Below are 18,994 nucleotides of genomic sequence, written 5' to 3' on the forward strand. Positions count from 1 at the left end.
TGGTGTCTTTCGGCTTTTCCCAGTTAGGGGTCGCCACAGCGGAACTCTGGTACGCTCATGATTGGCAGTTGATTTTTACGTGCCGAGTTGCCAGCCCTGATGCACAACCTTCAACAAAGGTACGCTTATTCACGCATGTCTCCACGCAGAAGACTCTCTAGCTGAGAATCGAACCGGACAGCGTCTTACTGTGAGGCAACAACACTACTGCAGCACCACCACCACGGATGATATATGTATGTATGGTTCCCAAATGTGCAACAAAGTCTAGAAGACTTATAATCTTAGAAATTGAAATTGAATTATAATCTTTGAAAATGTTTGTATAGGTATTGTTATACTCCAAGCAGGCTCCAAATAATTTTTCCACAGGTAGTTTGTAAATGTTGGAGGTGTGATGGGTAAAAAGAGGTAACTGTGAATGACTTGACAGACTTATAATTTACCTGTAGACTACTCTGTCAAAAATACTAGGTGATCAAATTTGTGTAACTAAGGAAATGATTTTTAGCTCTGATGCACAATCTTGGAATTGCTTAGACATAGTGAGGCCTTGCTGAGTTTAATTGTGGTGGCAGTCAAAAAAGCAATTACTAGGGAATGAATCAAAGTCTAAACCCACTAGAAGTAGTGAATATAGTAACAGAGATAAAAGAACTGGAAGCGAGATCTTTAGCAAAAGGTAGGAACAAATTACATAGAAAAATGGGAATTGTGGGAACAATACATGCAGAATAGTCTTTTTGGGAAACAGGTTTAAGGGAAGGCAGGAACTGGAAGAGTTATGTAATGTCTGACTGGCAAAGGGGTTATAGAAAATTATAGGTGATACATGTTTGCAACTGAAAATATCTCAGTATGGTTCGTTTTCATTTATATACCTGTATGATTGCTTTTTCAGGGGTGATAATTCAATAAAGATGTTGCGTATTTAAAAAAAAATAGCTTACTGAAACTTTTATAGAAATAGAAAAGCAATATTAAAAGAAAATTATGTTGAAGTTATTGAATGATTCCTTGAAGACAATAGATTATTATTATTATTATTATTATTATTATTATTATTATTATTATTATTATTTTCCCCGTAAACACAGTCCTGTTTCACCATCAAAGACTGTATTCACTAGAGGAAAGCAATAAATAAGACTATTTACCTTTCATTTCTTAAAAATGCTTTTTATATATTTATTCAAAGGTTATTATTCAGGATAAGGGACTGATGCATAACGACTAGTTTCGGCCATTGCCTGGGGGAGATAACTACAGAGCACTGTATTCCGATATATTACATGATTACATACACGGTAGAGTTAAACAATCTAAACAATACTGCTATAGTTATACAAGGTAAAAAGTAAATACATTATAGTAGATAATATACACAAAATGTTCTTCAAAATGCTAATCGGAAGTGTGCGGGCTATGCAAGGTGCAGCACAAACAGCTATATGACAACTGTATATAATATTTATTATCTGTTGAAAGTCAGATTTCCCAAGTTCTAGGCTGTCTGTTTGAAAAACAGACCTTTGAAACAGGTTAGTTAAAGCCTAGGTAAAGCATGCAATATTATAAAATATGCAGGAATTCAGAACTACTTTAATTTTATAGCAAACGATCACCAGGGCTGGACTTACTAACAGGTATCCTGAATCTATGTGACTAGCAGCTGACAACCTAAAAGGAAAATATCTGACTTGTGGCAGCTCTCCGCATGAGAAACATGAAAACAATGGATATCTGAACAGCACTCAAGTGAATGTTAGTGTTCATAGGTTCATAGGTTCATACTAGGCTATCTGCCCTGGGGCAATTATAAGCCTAGCCCGATTCTGTATGGCTTACGCCACCCCTTGATTTGAGTATACTGTGCCCTTTTTAAGGTTTAGTTTACTGTGCCTCTGTCTAATAGTGACACAGGAGTAATCCCTGGGACAAACCTACGATCCCCCATCCACTTATCAAGATTCTTCTTGAAGAGATTCAGTGAGGTGCTCTGCCTCACATGAACTGGAATTCTATTTCAGAGCGAAGGGAGCCTATGGGTTATGAAACTGTCCCTCCAGCAAGTTCTGTTTATTTCTGTGCTGAGGTTCAAGTCCCTCGAGCGTGTGACTCTAAGGGATTTAGATTTACTGAGGTGGAGCATGTCCATTAATTCTGGATTTGACATAGCTTTGTATGTCAGGCATAGATCGCCTCGAAGTAGGCGGTATGCAACTGAGTAGAGCTGGAGTTTTTTTAACCAAGTAGCATATGGCATCTGTTTGAGACCCTTGATCCTCTTGGTGAGATACTTTTGGGGTCTTTCTAATTGCTGCAGGTGTCGGGTAAGGTACATCTCAAAAGGGGCATTGTATTCTATGATGGGCCTGATGAGGGATGAATAAAGGGGCACGATTACCTCTCTTGATCTAGATGTGAAACCCTTCGTCATGAGGTGGGCTATGTAGAAGGTCTTTCTAACCACTTTGGCAATGTGGTTTTCAAAGGAGAGATTGCTATCAACTTGGATCCCCAGGTCCCTAATAACTTTCTCTGTACTTAATGGGTTTCCGCCTATGTGGTAATTTATGGGCACATTGTTTTTGCCAAAGGGTATGACTATACATTTTTTTGGCATTTAGCTTTAAACCATGGTGCTGGCACCAGTTATCTGTCTCTGTGAGACCTTTTGAAGGATGTTTGTGTCAGCTGGAGAGTTGATTATGGCGCCCAGTTTGCAGTCGTCTGCGAACTTGGTGAGCCATAGTCCTCCCACGTTTGCCTGTACCTCAGAAAAGTATATACCGAACAAGAGTGGTCCCAGGACAGAACCCTGTGGGATGCCACTTGTGACCGGTTTCGAGTCTGACATGGCTCCAGCAACTCTCACTCTGTGGGTTCTGTCTTTGAGCCAGTTTGCGACCCATCTTGTGACATAGGGGTTTATATTTAAGCTGGATAGCTTATCTATGATGCCCGAGTGGGGTATTGTGTCAAATGCCTTTGCAAGGTCCAGATAGGCTGTGTGGACTACCTTCCCTTCATCTATGGCTTTGGTGACTGTTTCAAAGAAGTCATACAGGTTCAAAAGGCAGGATCTGCCCTTGACAAAGCCAAACTGGGTAGGATCTAATGTCTGTAGGTCCCCAATGTCTTTGTTTATGAGCTCCATGATGATCCTCTCCATAGCCTTGCAGACTAAGCTAGTCAGGCTTATGGGGCGATAGTTTCCAGGGTCCATAGAGGCTCCACCTTTGTGGAGTGGGACCACTGTTGCTGTACGCCATTCTGTGGGCACATATCCTGTAGTGAGGCTGAGATTGTATAGCTGTTTTATTTGAGGGATTAGTTCCTCTTGTAGTTCATGTAGGACGCAACATGGGATGCCATCTAGTCCCATGGAAGCAATGTTTTTTGCTTTGGAGAGGGCAGCCTTCACCTGAGCATCTGAGATGTTTGGGAGGTTGCCCTCTGCCGGGATAGATACTTGCTCTTTTGGGGGGGGGGGGGGAGTTTGCACTGAACCTGTCTGCCAGGATATTGGCGATGTCTGTGGGTTCAGTGTATTTTTTGTCATTTAGAATCAACTCAGAACAAGTCTGGGAGTTGCATCCCAGGTTTCTAACATAACTGAAAAAAGCCTTATGATTGTCTTTGTTCTTTGTCTGTGTTCTCACCTTTGTAAATATTTGGTATTTAATCGTTAGTGGGTCTCAACATCTGATATATTTCTTCATGTTATCTAATCATCTCAGATGTTTTGCCTCAGCATCATAGGGTTGCCACCTTTTCAAATGGCCAAAGTGGGACATTTTCAGAACACACATCAGATTTTATAGGCCGACACATACCCACTGTCAGTACAAAGGATAGAACTTTACTTTTTTGCCTAAATAAAAGCTTATTCTTGTAGCAGTTTAGTTGCTTTTTCTGTTTCTTGTAACATTTAGGTATTTTAGATACAGAAATAATTATTTTATGCAACTATTACATAACATATGGGACATAATTACGTCCTACAATCGCAGGACATTTGCCATTTTTTATATTTTTTGTCAGGACACAACTGCCCAAAGAGGGACTGTCCCTCGCAAAGTGGGACAGGTGGTAACCCTACAGCATCATGTTCTTTCCCGATTAATTTGTGTACTTTTTGTGACCGCTAACGGGGACTGAAGTCCCCAACAGACTTTTTTTTCCCAAAAAATAACTGTCCGTACAAACCTCCTTATTGTACCAAAGTCTTAAAGGACAGTATTACTAGTTAAAGATTGCGTCTAATGCTGGACCACTGGGGAAAACGCCCGAAGATGAGGCATTACAGATTCCCTCTAACTTCCGTAGAAACTTCTGATCTAATTATTTCTTTGTTTCAAAATAGCAGAATTTCCTTTGCAGTTATTGTTTTCAGTAAGGCACAATAAATAGGACTAATAACGGCTCCGTCCAGTGCAGTCCAAGGCGTTGAGACAAGCGATTAGCACCAAACTAAACAAGAAAAACTTGTCAGCAATGGTCAGCGATCGAGGTAAGTAAAGTCAGGTAACTAGCGGTACATTTTACACTCAAGAGTTTCGCAGAATATCCAGACTTTTGCCTCACATGTATGGCAATCATTGAGGACTGAGGTCATTAATGATACCAGACACTAGAGCTTCATAATCCCCATCTTTCAGAAAATGCATGCTAATGTAAATCATGTTATTCTATCAACGTTTTAAGTTTATAAGAGTAATGTTTAACAACTGTCTTTATTTGGGGGGCTTTGTCCAGATTTTTTGCATTAAGGGGTTGAGAGGTTTGTTGTACACCAACCATTCGGGTTATATTACACACCTGTGAGCCGGTAAAGTCCAGACTCCAGAATTCACGTTTTTTTATCTGTATTTTGTTTCCAGTGTCAAGCTTCAGTGCCCTTGTAAGCTGGGTAGCACTACATGCCTGCCTCATCACATTCCTGTCATCCTCACCAGTGGCTAGCTCTCCTTTACCGGAGGTTTGGAAGGGAGATTCCCACTGGAATTCTGCACCTGGCTTCAGCCTGCTGTTCCCAGACTGGATATCCCTGGCTCAGCTCATCCATGACAAGAGTGATTACCTCAGGACTCAGGTATGAATATAGTGGTCAAGCTTCCATCTGCAAAATATCGTGCAATACCTTTGATAATGTAGTGCAAATGGGCAAATGTGGAACAATTACAAAGGACTTAGTAACAACTTCATCTAGGAAATTCACATCGAGTTACTTTGATGTATTTATATTATTGACAATTGATGTTAGTTTTAAAAAAATCGTTAAGCATGGACTGCGTGGCAGATGTGGAACATTAACATATTAATCCCCAAAATGAGGATCATTCCTCACAGCGAGGTACACCTGAGAGGTGGGGCACAAGACAAAACCAACCTCTGTTTATGCTGCTGTGAAACTTGTAGGCTTTGCTTACAAGATCTCTGGCACACACCTCTCGACATTTTAGTTCCAGAAATGGAGGGTTCGGGATTTAGGGAAAAATGCCCAGAATTGCTGGCACTTATGAAATAATGTACTGCTAACTTTGAAAGTTGGTTGGAAAAGTGGGTGCGTTTTAAGGTGTTTACTGAAGTGAAGAAAGTTTTTGAGTGTAACGATTACCAGCATTTACTGAAGATTTATTTACTGGCTGTAATACACTGAAAAGAAATGCAATTTTAGGAGAGAGAGAGTTAAATTATAAGCCCCGGTTAGGACCGTCGTTAATAACAGAGATCGCTGAGAGTTAAGCTGTGGCACGTTGTCATGTGCTACAGGTGGGAATGGTGGCTTCGGCTGTCTGACTGAAACCAGAAAAAGTTCTTTTCCTGCGGTGGGTATCGCGTACCTTTCAACTATTTTCGCAGACTGTCCAACTTTTTGTCTCGCATTTTTAATTGTTTTTCATAAAATGTGTGGCTTTCTGGCAAATCACTGTGGATTAAAGTCACTAAATAATAAAATACATTTGACTTTCAGGCTTTATATCCTTCAGAAAATGTATGTTAACCTAAATCGTGTTATCCTAGCAACTTTCTAAGCTTATAAGAACAATATTTAAAATATGTACCCATTTGTTCGTCCTTTGAACCCCTCCCCATTATTTTAGGCATTGTGCAGATTCCTTGTACTGGGTTATGATAAGGGGAATTGCAGGAATCATGCTTACTTGCTAAATTTAGTGCACAGCATAACATTCCTGTGATCACCTGTCAAGACCTTCAATCAGCAGCAGTTTACGCTGTGCAACAACAGCAAGTGATAATATTTTGGGTACGAGTGTTCTGAATCCGAACTTTCCAAACTGATTTTGTAACTAAGCGGAGGAAATCCTTCTGAGGGAAGGAGACAAACACTACAAGCGCTCGAGTCTCACAGGCTCCAAGACAAGTCCTCAATAGCAGGGACTCGAGCGTCTTGTAGCTCGTGCAGCTGCTCGCGCTCGTTCGCGAACACTTGTAGTAGACCCACGAGGGAGCTGTTGTCGGTCTGCTGTTCTGCAAGCGCACTAGTATCCGGAGTGTAATACATGATGTGCTTTACTTATCACTGACATAGGAACTCTTAACCAATTAGCGCAAGAAATCTACACAAAGCGTAAAATAATGGAGGGAGAAAGGCCGAAAAGTAGCGACAGATTTTAAATATTAGTCTTACACCAGTTGCCAGAATAGTAGGACTTGTGTTAGCATGCATTTTCTGAATTATATGAAGCCTGAAACTCAAATGTTTGTCATTAAAAACTCAAATGTGTGTCATTAAGTGACTTAATTCCTCAGTGATTTGCGTGGTTTTGCTAAAAAAAATGATGATCAAACCAAAAATATGAGCTAAAAATCTGGATATTCTGCGAAAATCCTGACAGTTGAGAGGTATACATTTTGACATCAATTTGTGTCACTGCCCTGAAATATATTTTAGCCAGAGTTAATTGCATTTTAAATAAATCTAACAGGTAAAGGCAAACTGTCAAATGATGCGTCGGTTGTGTTTTCCCGAATATTAGGGTACAAGATTTCAGAACTGACAAGAGCTTTATACTCCCAACAGTTTAGGTACACATGGACACCGTTAATGCTGATGGTGCGGTTGGCAAACAGGTTGCCTCTCAGCATACTTCTTAACCTCTTAGTGCAAGAAAGCTGGAGAAAGCATGACATAATGGAGGAGGGGTGTCAAAGGCCTAAAAATAGGGACTAGAGTTACCACCTGTCCCACTTTGCGAGGGACAGTCCCTCTTTGGGCAGTTGTGTCCTGACAAAAAAATTTAAAAATGGCAAATGTCCTGAGATTTTAGGACAAAATTATTTCCTATATTTTATGTAATAGTTGCATAAAACAGTTATTCTGTATCTAAAATACCTAAATGTTATAAGAAATAGAATAAGCAGCTAAAATGCTACAAGAATAAGCTTTTATTTAGGCAAAAAAGTTAAGTTCTATCCTTTGTACTGACCGTGGGTATGTATCGGCCTGTAAAATCTGATGTTTGTACCGAAAATGTCCCACTTTGGCCATTTGAAAAGGTGGCAACACTAATAGGGACAGATTTTAAACATTCCTCCTGTAAACTTACACATTTGCTTGAATAACAGGGTTTGTGTTAAGATACATTTTTATGAAGGACTTGAAATCCGAAACTGAAATGTATATCATTATTTTGTGGCTTCAATCTTTAGATCATCAAAGTGTTTTGCCGGAGCGGAAAGCCGCAAATTTTATGAGGAACAGATCGAAGGTATGAGGCAGAATTGGGACATTCTGGGAAAATCTGGACAGTTCGGAGGTATACAACATAAACATATTTTACATCTGTGCGCCAGGAATTATTTCACAAAATTAACATTATCTAGGAAAACGGTTGAGAAAGGAAAACGGTTGAGAAAGGAAAAAAAAATCTAGCATTGGTCTTAATGTTCAAAAATAAATATCCGGTAGCTATACAAAAGCTTGAATAGTATTTATATATAGATATACAAGCGAAAAAAAAAAACAGTTTGCGTTATCCTGCGCCCCAGCCCCTCATCATCCTGAGAATTATTCAGTTTCTATATCAAACCGGATGTGCCTATTTCTCAACCTCTTAGAGCAAGAACTCTGGAAAAAACTTAAATAAGGGGGGGGGGGTACAAAACCCCCAAAATAAGGACATATTTTAAATATTGTGCTTATAAACTTAGACATCTGCTAGAATAACAATGTTTGTGTTACTGTCCATTTTTATGTAGGATATGAAGTCTGAAACTCAAATGTATGTAATCATTTAGTGACTTCAATCCTCAGCGATTTGCCAGAAAACCACAAATGTTACTGAGGAACACACCAAAAATATTAGCCAAAAATCTGGACCTTCTTTGAAAATCTGGACAGCTGAGAGGTAATTTGCTCACATACTCTCCAATGGGGAACATTTTAAACAAGCACAGTTCATTGATATCTGTGGTGGATTACTTTCCATTCCCACTCTTTTCAGACTGAATTGTGTATCACAAACATGTTCTGGTTAGTTCAGTGGGACTGTGGAGGGAAATGTCGATTTGTTTGTCACTGTTTTTTCAGTATACAGCATAATGAAAATCTGTATTTGCTGACTGTGTAGTGCAAACCTGCGTTAATAAATCACGCATGGCATTCTTTGTTGGAATACCGTTACTCCGAAAAACTTAAAAGGCCTCTTTGGGTCCTTCATACAGTAAGCAATCACATTCACAACGGACAATGTTTACTCAACAATCAAATAACTTTAAAGTCAATATGAAGATATATTGAGAAAAAGGAGGGGGAGGGCGAATGCATTGCCAGGTGCACTGCTAGTCTGTGTGCTGGTTTTAGTTACATGTTATTTTTTAAGTGTCTCCCCCCATGCCTGCTGACAATTAAACCCAACACCCACCCATGCACCTTTTGTATCCTGACCGCTTCCTCCAGTAAGACCGGTACTGTCTATAGCTAGCTTAGCCCTACCCATCCCCCCTGTTATATCTGTCAGTTGCCGAGCTGCTCATCACTACCATATCACATTCTCTGTAGTCAGGGCTTTATCCCTTTCTGCCACCAGAAATGGCATATGATCTATTTTAGCAAAATAATAAATAGGAAAGATCCCATAATAATAAATTAAACTCACAGTTCTATTCTGCATGCGTTAGTGGTAAATGTACACCTTCCCTTGCTTCCTGCTTCCTGCCTTAGCCTAGTTCTGCAGTATTTACTGCTTCATTACCAGGGACAAAGTCTGATTGTATTTAAATATTCTTTTCACAATGTAAATTAAAAAAAAGTCTTGCTACATCTGCTCTGTTGTACAAGACTACATTATTATTATGATTTATGTTTCCAGAGAAAGCAAATACCATATAAATGGAAAGGAAGCAGATAATGCATATAGAAAACGTTTTGATAACTAGTTAAAGGACCTCTGTTTTTATATTTTTGTGGTAGGGATGTCTGTCAGTGGTCACCAATGCCTAATTTTAAGTAATTTATATTTATTGTAGTTAAGTCAAACAACACTAGTAGATAGAAGCTTCAAACATTTTTGTAGACTGCATCTGCAGCATGTAGCTCAGTGTTACTGAACTGATTTATGGTGTGATGGGGAAAGGTGGTAAATTTTCACATAATCTTACAAATCTTACACAATACACAAGTTATTTAATTTTTAGGCTTTAAAAGCAGGCATGACTCTGAAGTCTTATATATAATGAGGTAATATAGGTGGCACAAATGAAATATTTTTCAGAAGGCCTGAAGGGTAAAGCTGAGAGCTATACCATTGTTGGATGCCCTAAATAATTTGATATCAATCGAGATAATTGTTTTGGAACAATATAGAAAGGCTATGTGATAATACACAAAATAGCAAACCTGGACTTTGTTTGTTTTCACCCTAGCTGGAGCATTTGTTTATTGAATATAATTTAATTCCATATTGAATTACATGAAACGATGTGTGCAACTGACAAACTATTCATGAAACAGAGCAGTTTGTATCTTAGTCTGAATGGAAAGAAACTGTTCATCCTGAAACTCTGATAAGTATCATATTGTGTTCACTCAAGGACTGAATTTAATTCTGCAACACTGTGATATACTTTAGTATGAAATGCACTTAAAACTCTAATAGTTTGTTTGGGGAAACTGTCCTTCTAAGTGTAGTTTAGGCATGTGAGACTATTAGAGGCAAGCTGAAGACATTATTTTGTAGCATTTGTCATGAGATGTAGTGACTACATCTGGTAGCTCATTTCTGCAAGGTGCTGGAAATTACCCAATCCGTACTTTGTTTCTGTGATATGTCTGTTTTTTTGGTCAGATGCCGGTTATATATGTGTCTCTATTGCTAGGTTTTTACTTGTCTACCAATGTCAGAATATTAAGTTCAGACACTCATTCTTAGAGGAACTGTGTTTGATGAACTGTCATACCTAAAGAACATGAACAAGTCACCCTTTGAATTTTTCTTATTTAAAATGCAAAGCCATTTAATGTGACATGTAAATGATTTAACTCCTCTGCCTCATTGGCAAAATGTCAGGAGAAAAAGAAGAATAAAACTTACTAGAAAGAAAATGTAGAGTATGTTGTAAAAGTAAAGTAACAACAAAAGGAATGAATAATTTAAACTATACACAAACACAGATGTTTTAATAACAAATTATTATATATGTGTTAGACATCATATAACGCATATGTAGTGACATTATTTACCTTAATTGATTTAATTGTCAAAATCCATGCAATGTTAATATTCTCAAACCTCAACAACATATACCAGCAGCATGTACAAAACTTTGTGTTCAGTCTCTTAGCTGGTTTTAGAGACCCAGTGGTATCAAAGTCAGATTTTCATTTACTTATTTTTATATCTTTCTCTTTGTTTACCAGGAAAGTTTGACTGGGTAATAACCATTTTCAGTGGAGGTCCAGTGAGAAAAGTTCCATTTGCTTACATAACATTCTACTACGTTTCGGTTAAACACATAGCAGTTACATTTCTATTTACATGTATACACAAACAGTAGTTACATTTATACATTCTAAGATTTTACAGAGGTGGAAATTACTAAAGAGAAAGCTCAGGTGTAACTTAGTGGATTACACAGGCAGCAGTTATATATTAAAATGGTTTTGTCGTTTCAGTGAGAGGTTGAGAGTATTCTGTTTAAGGAGAGTATTTGGAGAGTATCATTCTGTGAACACAAAGTCTTAAACTTGTAATGAGCATGTGCAGGACTAGGACTCGTTAATTGTTTAAGCAGTGGTTTAAAACTATTGAGTTTGTTGGAGAGTTTTATTTGTGTGGGGATGCTATTCCAGAGTTTAGCAATGTACTGAGAGTAGAGCAAGTCTCCTGCAGCATTATTTGACTTATTTGTGAGTAGTAAGAATTTGTTACTAGAACAGAGGTCCCTTACTGGACAGTAGGACAGTTATAAGTTCTGTAGTGCAGGGCATTTATCTGGATGATGAATGAGTTTGTGTGCCATAGCTAGTTGTGAATATGTTAGGTAGTTGTGTAGTTCAAGCCAGTTTAATTGCTTTAAGCTATGACAATGGTGCATCCTACGAGGGAGACTGATGGCAAATTTAGATATTCTAATTTAGCAGGAGGCAAAATTTTTTCTTTGAGTATTTTTAAGTTTGTTAGAATAGGAGCAGCGGAAAACAGATTTGACAATAAGAAGGCAGTGGCTAGAGTTTTCTTGCAGTATCTGAAAGGAATCCATTGATCCTATAAAGGGAGTCTAGTTTCTGGTGTGTAGATTTAATGGCATGCAGTATACGCTGGCCATATTTGAGATTATTATCTATTATGACGCCTAGAAGTTTGATGTGAGTTACAGTTTCAATGACAGTATTATTTGAAGACTTTATGGTAAAAGATTGCTTTTGATTTTCACAACTTTTAGAGGTAAAAAGCCTTAACTTAGTTTTCTTGGAGTTGAGTAGGAGGTTTGATTCCTTGAGGCAAGGTTTCTACAATGGAGAAAGATTTTTGGGTATAATATTAATGTTGAGTCATCTGCATACTGAACTAAACTAGCATGGTGAGTGGAGGTCATTAATACATATATTAAAGAGGAGAGGACCCAGGACAGAGCCCTGAGGGACACCTGTAGTAAATTGTTGAAAGGATGAGTAGGTTTGTTGCCATTTGATGGCATGTTGCTTTCCAGATAGGTAACTAAGAAACCACAACAAGGAGTATTGTGAAAGTCCTAATGAAGAGTTAAACGAGCAGTTGCTGGTGCGAGATAGTATGACATGCCTTTAACAAGTCTAAAACCATGGAGCACACAAGCAGACCATTGGTTCTATGTTGGGTTATTATACTGGTAAAAGTAGAGCAGTACTGGTGCTGTGCTGGGGCCTAAAGCCATGCTGTGTTTCCAAGAGCAGGTTATTTGAGGTTAGGTATTGCATCAGCTGCATATGGATGCATTTCCTTAATATTTTGGAGAGGGGAGGGAGAATTGCAGTTGGTCTGTAGTTGTCAAACGCTGTAGATGTGCCACCTTTGTGCAGTAATATGATGTAGGATTTTTCTTCAACAAACTTGAAATGAAAGTTTAATTATATCATTCTGGAACATTAAAATAATAGAAAATGTTTTAAATAAAACCTGAAAAAGTAACACATGTATACTTTGAAGTCACCGTACTATAAATTATGAATCATTTTATGCATCATTAGCAATAAAATATATAAAAACACTTTTTTCGATTTGTAAAGTCTCACTGTTTTAGTTGTCTTTTAATATAGTTGCACAGGAATGTAAAATATGCAGGAAATTTAGACCTGACTATGTTACTGTAGTTTCACATTTCTTTCAAAATATACTTTACAAACCTTTCCCACAGTAAAACTCCTATAATGAATATCATCAAACAGCTGAAAAAATAGCAGTTGCAAAATTATTGCTTTCAAATCTTAATGTTTAAATTTTGTTATTTTACAGTGCAACTCTCATAACAAACATGATCAAACAGTTTGGAAAAAACATGTAGTGTGTACACCTATGTCCTGGAAAGTTGCTATGAAAGACAAATAGTTACTTTTGATGGAACACTGCCTACTGTACCCTGACAACAGTATAGACAGTGGTGTAACACTGCAAGTAAAAAAACAACAGGTAGAGTAACACAACAGGAAGCGTTACTGTGCTGAGTGTTGTTATATAATGTTTTGCAGAAACATTATTTGTTCCTGGAAGACCTTGTTATAGCATAACCCAAATTATTCAGTGTTCAAAACTAGACTACGTTCTGTAACCTGCATTAAATATCTCTTAAAAGAAGAAATACATTGTTCCAAATGTGGTACAAAAACACAGAAAGATAATTTGGTCTCTACTATACATTAGCAGAAAACATTTACACTATGAAATGCTAATGAGCTTTATAATTGTAGTCGTAGTTCTGAGTCCTTCAGTCTGTTTTTGTATACTGTATACCACTGAGGAAGTCATTTAGTTAAACCACTGTTTTTAGGTTTGGTCTGTATCTGGTAAAGAAATGAATAAAATATGTTGTTTTTAATCCTGTTAAAAGGAATTGTTTGGAAAATCAGGATTATACTGAAAATAAAACTGTAAGAACAAAATGAGGTAGAGTTCTGATCTCTAGTGCTATCATCAGGTAGAAATTTGCAGATATGAAGCTTTCTCAAATTACAGAGTGAATAAAAGATCACAATTGCCACATATAATATTCAACATTGGGTCTACTTCATTGGTAGGAGACTGCCACTAGTGGCCGTTGTACTCTTTGACTGCCATTTTCAAGTGCTTTCCTGTGTTTATAGACCGTGTTATAATGTTTTCCAGCTCTGTGACAAGGATGCTGTATGTGATAACAGCATGGGAATTCTTCTGCAAAACAATCTCACTCTGCCAAGAATTACAGTAGAAGATGGATGTTATGGTTCTAATTTCAACAAGGTAAGAACAATGTCTGCTGTAAACTACAGTGTTCATGTTGTATTCCACTGATACAATTAGCACTAAAGCGTAATGTGTTCTAACAGCATTAATAAAGTTATGACTTGAACCCTTTCTAGGAAAAATGTTTGCAGAAGATAGCCACTGGCCTTTATTTGTTCCGTCCATATCTGCTCTTTGTACAAGACACGCTTGTTACTGAAGAGAAAGAAGCAAAGAAGTTAGTACAGACAACCAAACATCTTGCTGACGCAGTTAACTTGGTGGTGAGTGTTTTTTTTTTTTTCATTTTTTTTCTCCTGAGCTGAATATTTTGGTTACATTGTTTATGCATGTGTAGGAAAGAGAAACATTCTTTTTTATTGTGCATGCAAAGTATAGTAACTGAAAGATCACTGGTTTATGTAACCAAGCATTGCTACTGTGTTACCAGGTAGTTCATTTTTGAAAGTGTTTTCAGAAAAATACTACAAAAGTCTGCAGAGATGAAAATTTGATACACATATCAGTCACAGAGCAAAATGTAGATGGCATGAAATATATTTATGGAAATTATATAGTCAGGTTGTAGCCAAACAAAGGTTTATTAGTCCATCTCATTTATGTGATTGGTATGTTTTCATACATTAGTATTCCTCTACATGATGCCGCTATTTCTCTCTCTCTCTCTCTCTAATATTTTCATATCTTTTCAACTAGCCTTACTCCCCATATAGTGCAAATTAGGGGCTTGATCCCCTATTGCTTGATTCACAGTTGATTGAGCTTCATGCTCAAGACTGTTTATGCCCATTGCTGTTTGTACTCATCCTTTTTTTGATTAATGATAAATAAAGTGATAAAGTCATCAGAGCATGGTTTTACCATTTTCACAAATGTGGCTAGCTATAAAAAACAAATAGCAATATTCTGTGCACTCAAGTGTTGTTCAGCATAGCACTGCCAACAAGCTGAAGGAGAACTTATCATGACTGCAAAGCCAGAGCTGAGATACAGCATTGCCAACAAGCCAGGGGGACATATGGTGACTGCAAAGCCAGAGCCCTTCTTCCACAATATTTTGAATGTTGTTCTCCATTTTTAACTGGCTTCAAGCTTTAGGATGATCTGTTGATGCAGTATGGTATGAAAGTTTTACCCTTAACTTGATCACATAGAGCTTCCTCCTATAACTGTACTGAATAGCAGTACAACACAACTTTATACACACACACACACACACACATATATATATATATATATATATATATATATATATATATATCTACACACACACACACACACACACACACACACATATATATATATATATATATATATATATATATATATATACACACACACACACACACACACATATATACACATATATATATATATATATATATATATATATATATATATATATATATATATATATATATATACATATATATATCTCTATATATATAGATATATATATATATATATATATATATATATATATATATATATATATATATATATATATATATATATATATATATATATATATATATATATATATATATATATATATATATATATATATATAGTTCGACTTCAGATGATCGAACTTTCAAAAGTTCTACTTTCATATGGCTGAGACCATATGATCAAACTTGTGAAAGTTTTAACATCTAATATAAAAGTAAAAAAAAAAGAAAAAAAATACCTGAACAGTTTTAGCAGGGGGGCACGCCCCACAGGCTGTGCCCCCACACCCCCAGCTATTTATATATACCAATTCTGAGATCGCACTACAGTACAGAAAAGGGAAATCTTCATGTTCCTGGCTGTATGGAGATCTCCATTAGGAACGTTCAAACTTTCAAAAGTTTGATCACATGGTCTCGGCCTCATATGAAGTGAACCCAGATATATATATATATATATATATATATATATATATATATATATATAAATTTGCAGAAGCTATGATACAACAGTATTTGCAGTAGGAGACTTGATATGAAAATGGTCATAAAGAGGCCTTGTGGCTTTCTTCCCCTTCAGTCCATCTCCGGGTATCACATATTGGATGCCATCGAATATAAATGCACCGATATCCAATTCACAATTATATCCTATTGTCTTTCAGTATCTGCTGGTGAAAAATGCATGATATATAGCCCCTTAGCTAATGATGCACTAATTCCAGAGTAATCAGTTCCACCTTACGAACTATCATACTTTTTTACTGATTAAATGTTATTACTGTAACTGTTACCTCTTATTTATCAGGTCACTAAGATCCTATGTAAAGCACATCAAATCTGATATAACGAAAACTGGAATAATGAATCCCCTACTGTCATGTTCCTTCTTCATTACAACAGGCATTGTTAGGGGTGCTATAATAACTGACTTTGTTTGTACCACCAGTTATATATTTAATGTAATGGCCATTGTCCTTTCTTATTTCAACAGTTTTAGTAAATGCAGATAGCATCAGCAATTTCTTATTTCACTGTAATTGCACTTCAATCTTTTAAAAATGTTTAGCATGTCCTTTTGTTTTTTAACATATACCTAAAGCAGCACTTTAGAGCAGATATTGTGAGACCTGAGGGCTTTAATTAGACAGGATAAAGAGAGCATAAAGACAGCTATCGGCATTCTTAGATTCACAGAAATTCATTGCATTACTACAGTTTTAGCTAGCAAGGTTAACTTTGAAATTATGCTTAGTTTTCATAAAGGAAAATGAAGAAGGTAGATGCATTATCCATTTGTTCTGAATATTTAACAAAATGGCAGTAGTATTATATATGTTTGTACTGTTTAGAAGGCTTGTCACTAAAGCTATTGTATATCAGTACCTTTATTTCTCAATCATTGACATGAATTTTATCACTGCAGATTGTAACAATTATTTATCCAGCAATGAAACTATAGCTTGATATATTATTATACAAGTATCATGACAAAAACAACCTCTCTTTAGTAAGCAACACCCTATCCAATATATAACAGTAACTATATCTTAAAGTACTCTGAAACTGGGGGCACATCTATTTTAAAAATCTGCCATCTACTCCCAAGATTTTGATCATGTTTATTTTGTACTATATATCTAACATGTTCTCTATATCTGCTCTCATTCAGCATACGATGGCACAGACCTACTGTAGCACAGCTCACGATGCATTTCCAGCTCATTATGTTTCCAATATTTTCTTTTTACAGATAAAGCATATTACTGAAACACAGACAGTCACTGCAGAAATACCGAAAACCATTTTAGAAGCCCTCCCTTCAGAGAAAGTCTGGATACAAAAAGTAACGAGCCGCTTCATACTTCAAAATTTTATTATTTTCATGGAGCAAACTATAAGGGCTCTTCGCCATGCTCAGGACAATTAAAACAATGTATAAGTATGTGATGAGTGAAAGTGTTTAGCTACAAATATTTGTAAACAACGTTTTAGCAACATAGATGTTTAATTTCTGTGTTAGAAAGTAAAGTATTGCACATTGCAGATAACAGTACCAATCTCTCATTCAAGCAGATGTTTATATATTTATATATGCATTTATTTATTTGTTTATTCAGTTATTTATTTATTCCTATGATATAATTGTATTATTGAGAATTTTTATCAGAGCCAATTTATTTTATTTAAGTTCCTAATTTATTGCAGGAGTGCATCAAGTTGTTATAAAATTATATTTTATTAAAGTTGTAATAAAATATTTATATAGTTATTGCTTAATTGTTCTTACACTTTTATTTATTGTTTGTTTCTGCTGGCAGGCCATAACACTGAGGCCCCTTTCCTCTTTAGTAATTCAGATCTGCTGACCAGTATGTATAACACTGTTCAGTCCTTCAACACTAAACTTCTGATAGCTGTAATTTTCAGTGAACATTTCTTGCAAATGCTGTCTCTGAAGGTATATCCTTATCTTTCTGGTTTGATATTATAAGTTTGTGTCTGTACATTTTAAAATGTTTGAAATAAGATTATCTCACTGGCAAAGGCAATTTCAGTTACGGCAAAACAATGACACAAAAACATATCAGATGCAAGTAAACTGTATTAGTTAAGTTAATCATCTTTTTCCAGTAAAAAGTGAACATTTATGTTTTTTGTCAACTGATGTTATCTTTGAGTGCTTAGCACCCTAAGCCGGTAATTTTGAATAGGCTCCATATCAGAAGTTTGAAACTCAATAATGTGTACACTGAAACTATGAAAATTAAAGTCCAACTTAACACAAGTCATAGTGACCTTGAAAGTTGATGTTCTACATTTAAAGTGCAGAATTAACCAATCTACTCTGTCAAGTGCCTTCTCTGCATCTATGCTGCGTACTAATAAGCATTTTGATTTTGCCAATATAGAGTTGCTTATCTGACTTTGGCTTGTCTGTCTTTAATAAACCTACATTATTATATAATAATTATCAGTAAATAGCAGATATATAGTTAGGTAAGCTAGAGGAAATTAAAAAATTAAGCAATATCCTAGATTGATATAGGTCTGTATACATACACACATACAAATGTTTCAAGCATAGGCATTAAAGCCCTTCTAGCTTGCCAATATGCCAAAACACTTGTTCCCATAATAAATGTCCAGGCTGTTCTTAAAAATATCTAAACTAGTACTTGCTTTAATGTAATTTGGTAGTCTGCTCCAAACATCAGCTACTCTGTCAGAGACCCAGTTAGTACACTTCTCATTCCTACAGAATCTCCTACATAGGTTATCTGATGATTCTCTAGTACTTTTTGATAACCTTAAACATACCCAGAAGTAGTTGTCCCTAAACGCCCTATATACCTGAATAAGATCTCCTCTTAAATATCTGTAAGAGACACTCCCCCAGATTTACTAATCTCCCATGCAGGACTAATCTAGTCCTGCACAAAAGCAGCAATTTAAGAGGAGGTACGGCAGTGCACCCTGCATACTAATGAAGGCGCACTGCCTGAACTCCTAATGCTACACGGAGCATGAACGAGTGCAGGGGGGGTGTGTCTGAGAGCAGAGCTCTCAGAATAAACACACCCCTGTGAAGTAGAA

General features: G+C 36.5%; 1 protein-coding gene across 1 annotated transcript; it reads left to right on the forward strand.

Annotated features, from left to right (window-relative positions):
* The first annotated feature begins 4,500 nt into the window (after positions 1 to 4,500).
* Positions 4,501 to 17,530, forward strand: LOC122796774 (interleukin-6-like). Its single transcript, XM_044065502.1, has 5 exons — positions 4,501 to 4,516; positions 4,887 to 5,098; positions 13,830 to 13,943; positions 14,063 to 14,209; positions 17,151 to 17,530. Exons 1-5 carry the CDS (start codon positions 4,501 to 4,503, stop codon positions 17,325 to 17,327), a joined length of 666 nt encoding a protein of 221 aa, XP_043921437.1. The 3' UTR covers positions 17,328 to 17,530.
* Positions 17,531 to 18,994: the final 1,464 nt, after the last annotated feature.

Source organism: Protopterus annectens, chromosome 3.part0, assembly GCF_019279795.1.
Source record: "Protopterus annectens isolate FY-2018-M chromosome 3.part0, PAN1.0, whole genome shotgun sequence".
NCBI classification, from domain to species: Eukaryota; Metazoa; Chordata; order Ceratodontiformes; family Protopteridae; genus Protopterus; species Protopterus annectens.

Excerpts from the sequence above, each read along its gene's own strand:
- LOC122796774 (XM_044065502.1), top strand. Across the intron at positions 5,099-13,829 it reads GTGATTACCTCAGGACTCAG|CTCTGTGACAAGGATGCTGT; the intron begins GTATGAATATAG and ends AATGTTTTCCAG. Across the intron at positions 14,210-17,150 it reads CTGACGCAGTTAACTTGGTG|ATAAAGCATATTACTGAAAC; the intron begins GTGAGTGTTTTT and ends TTCTTTTTACAG.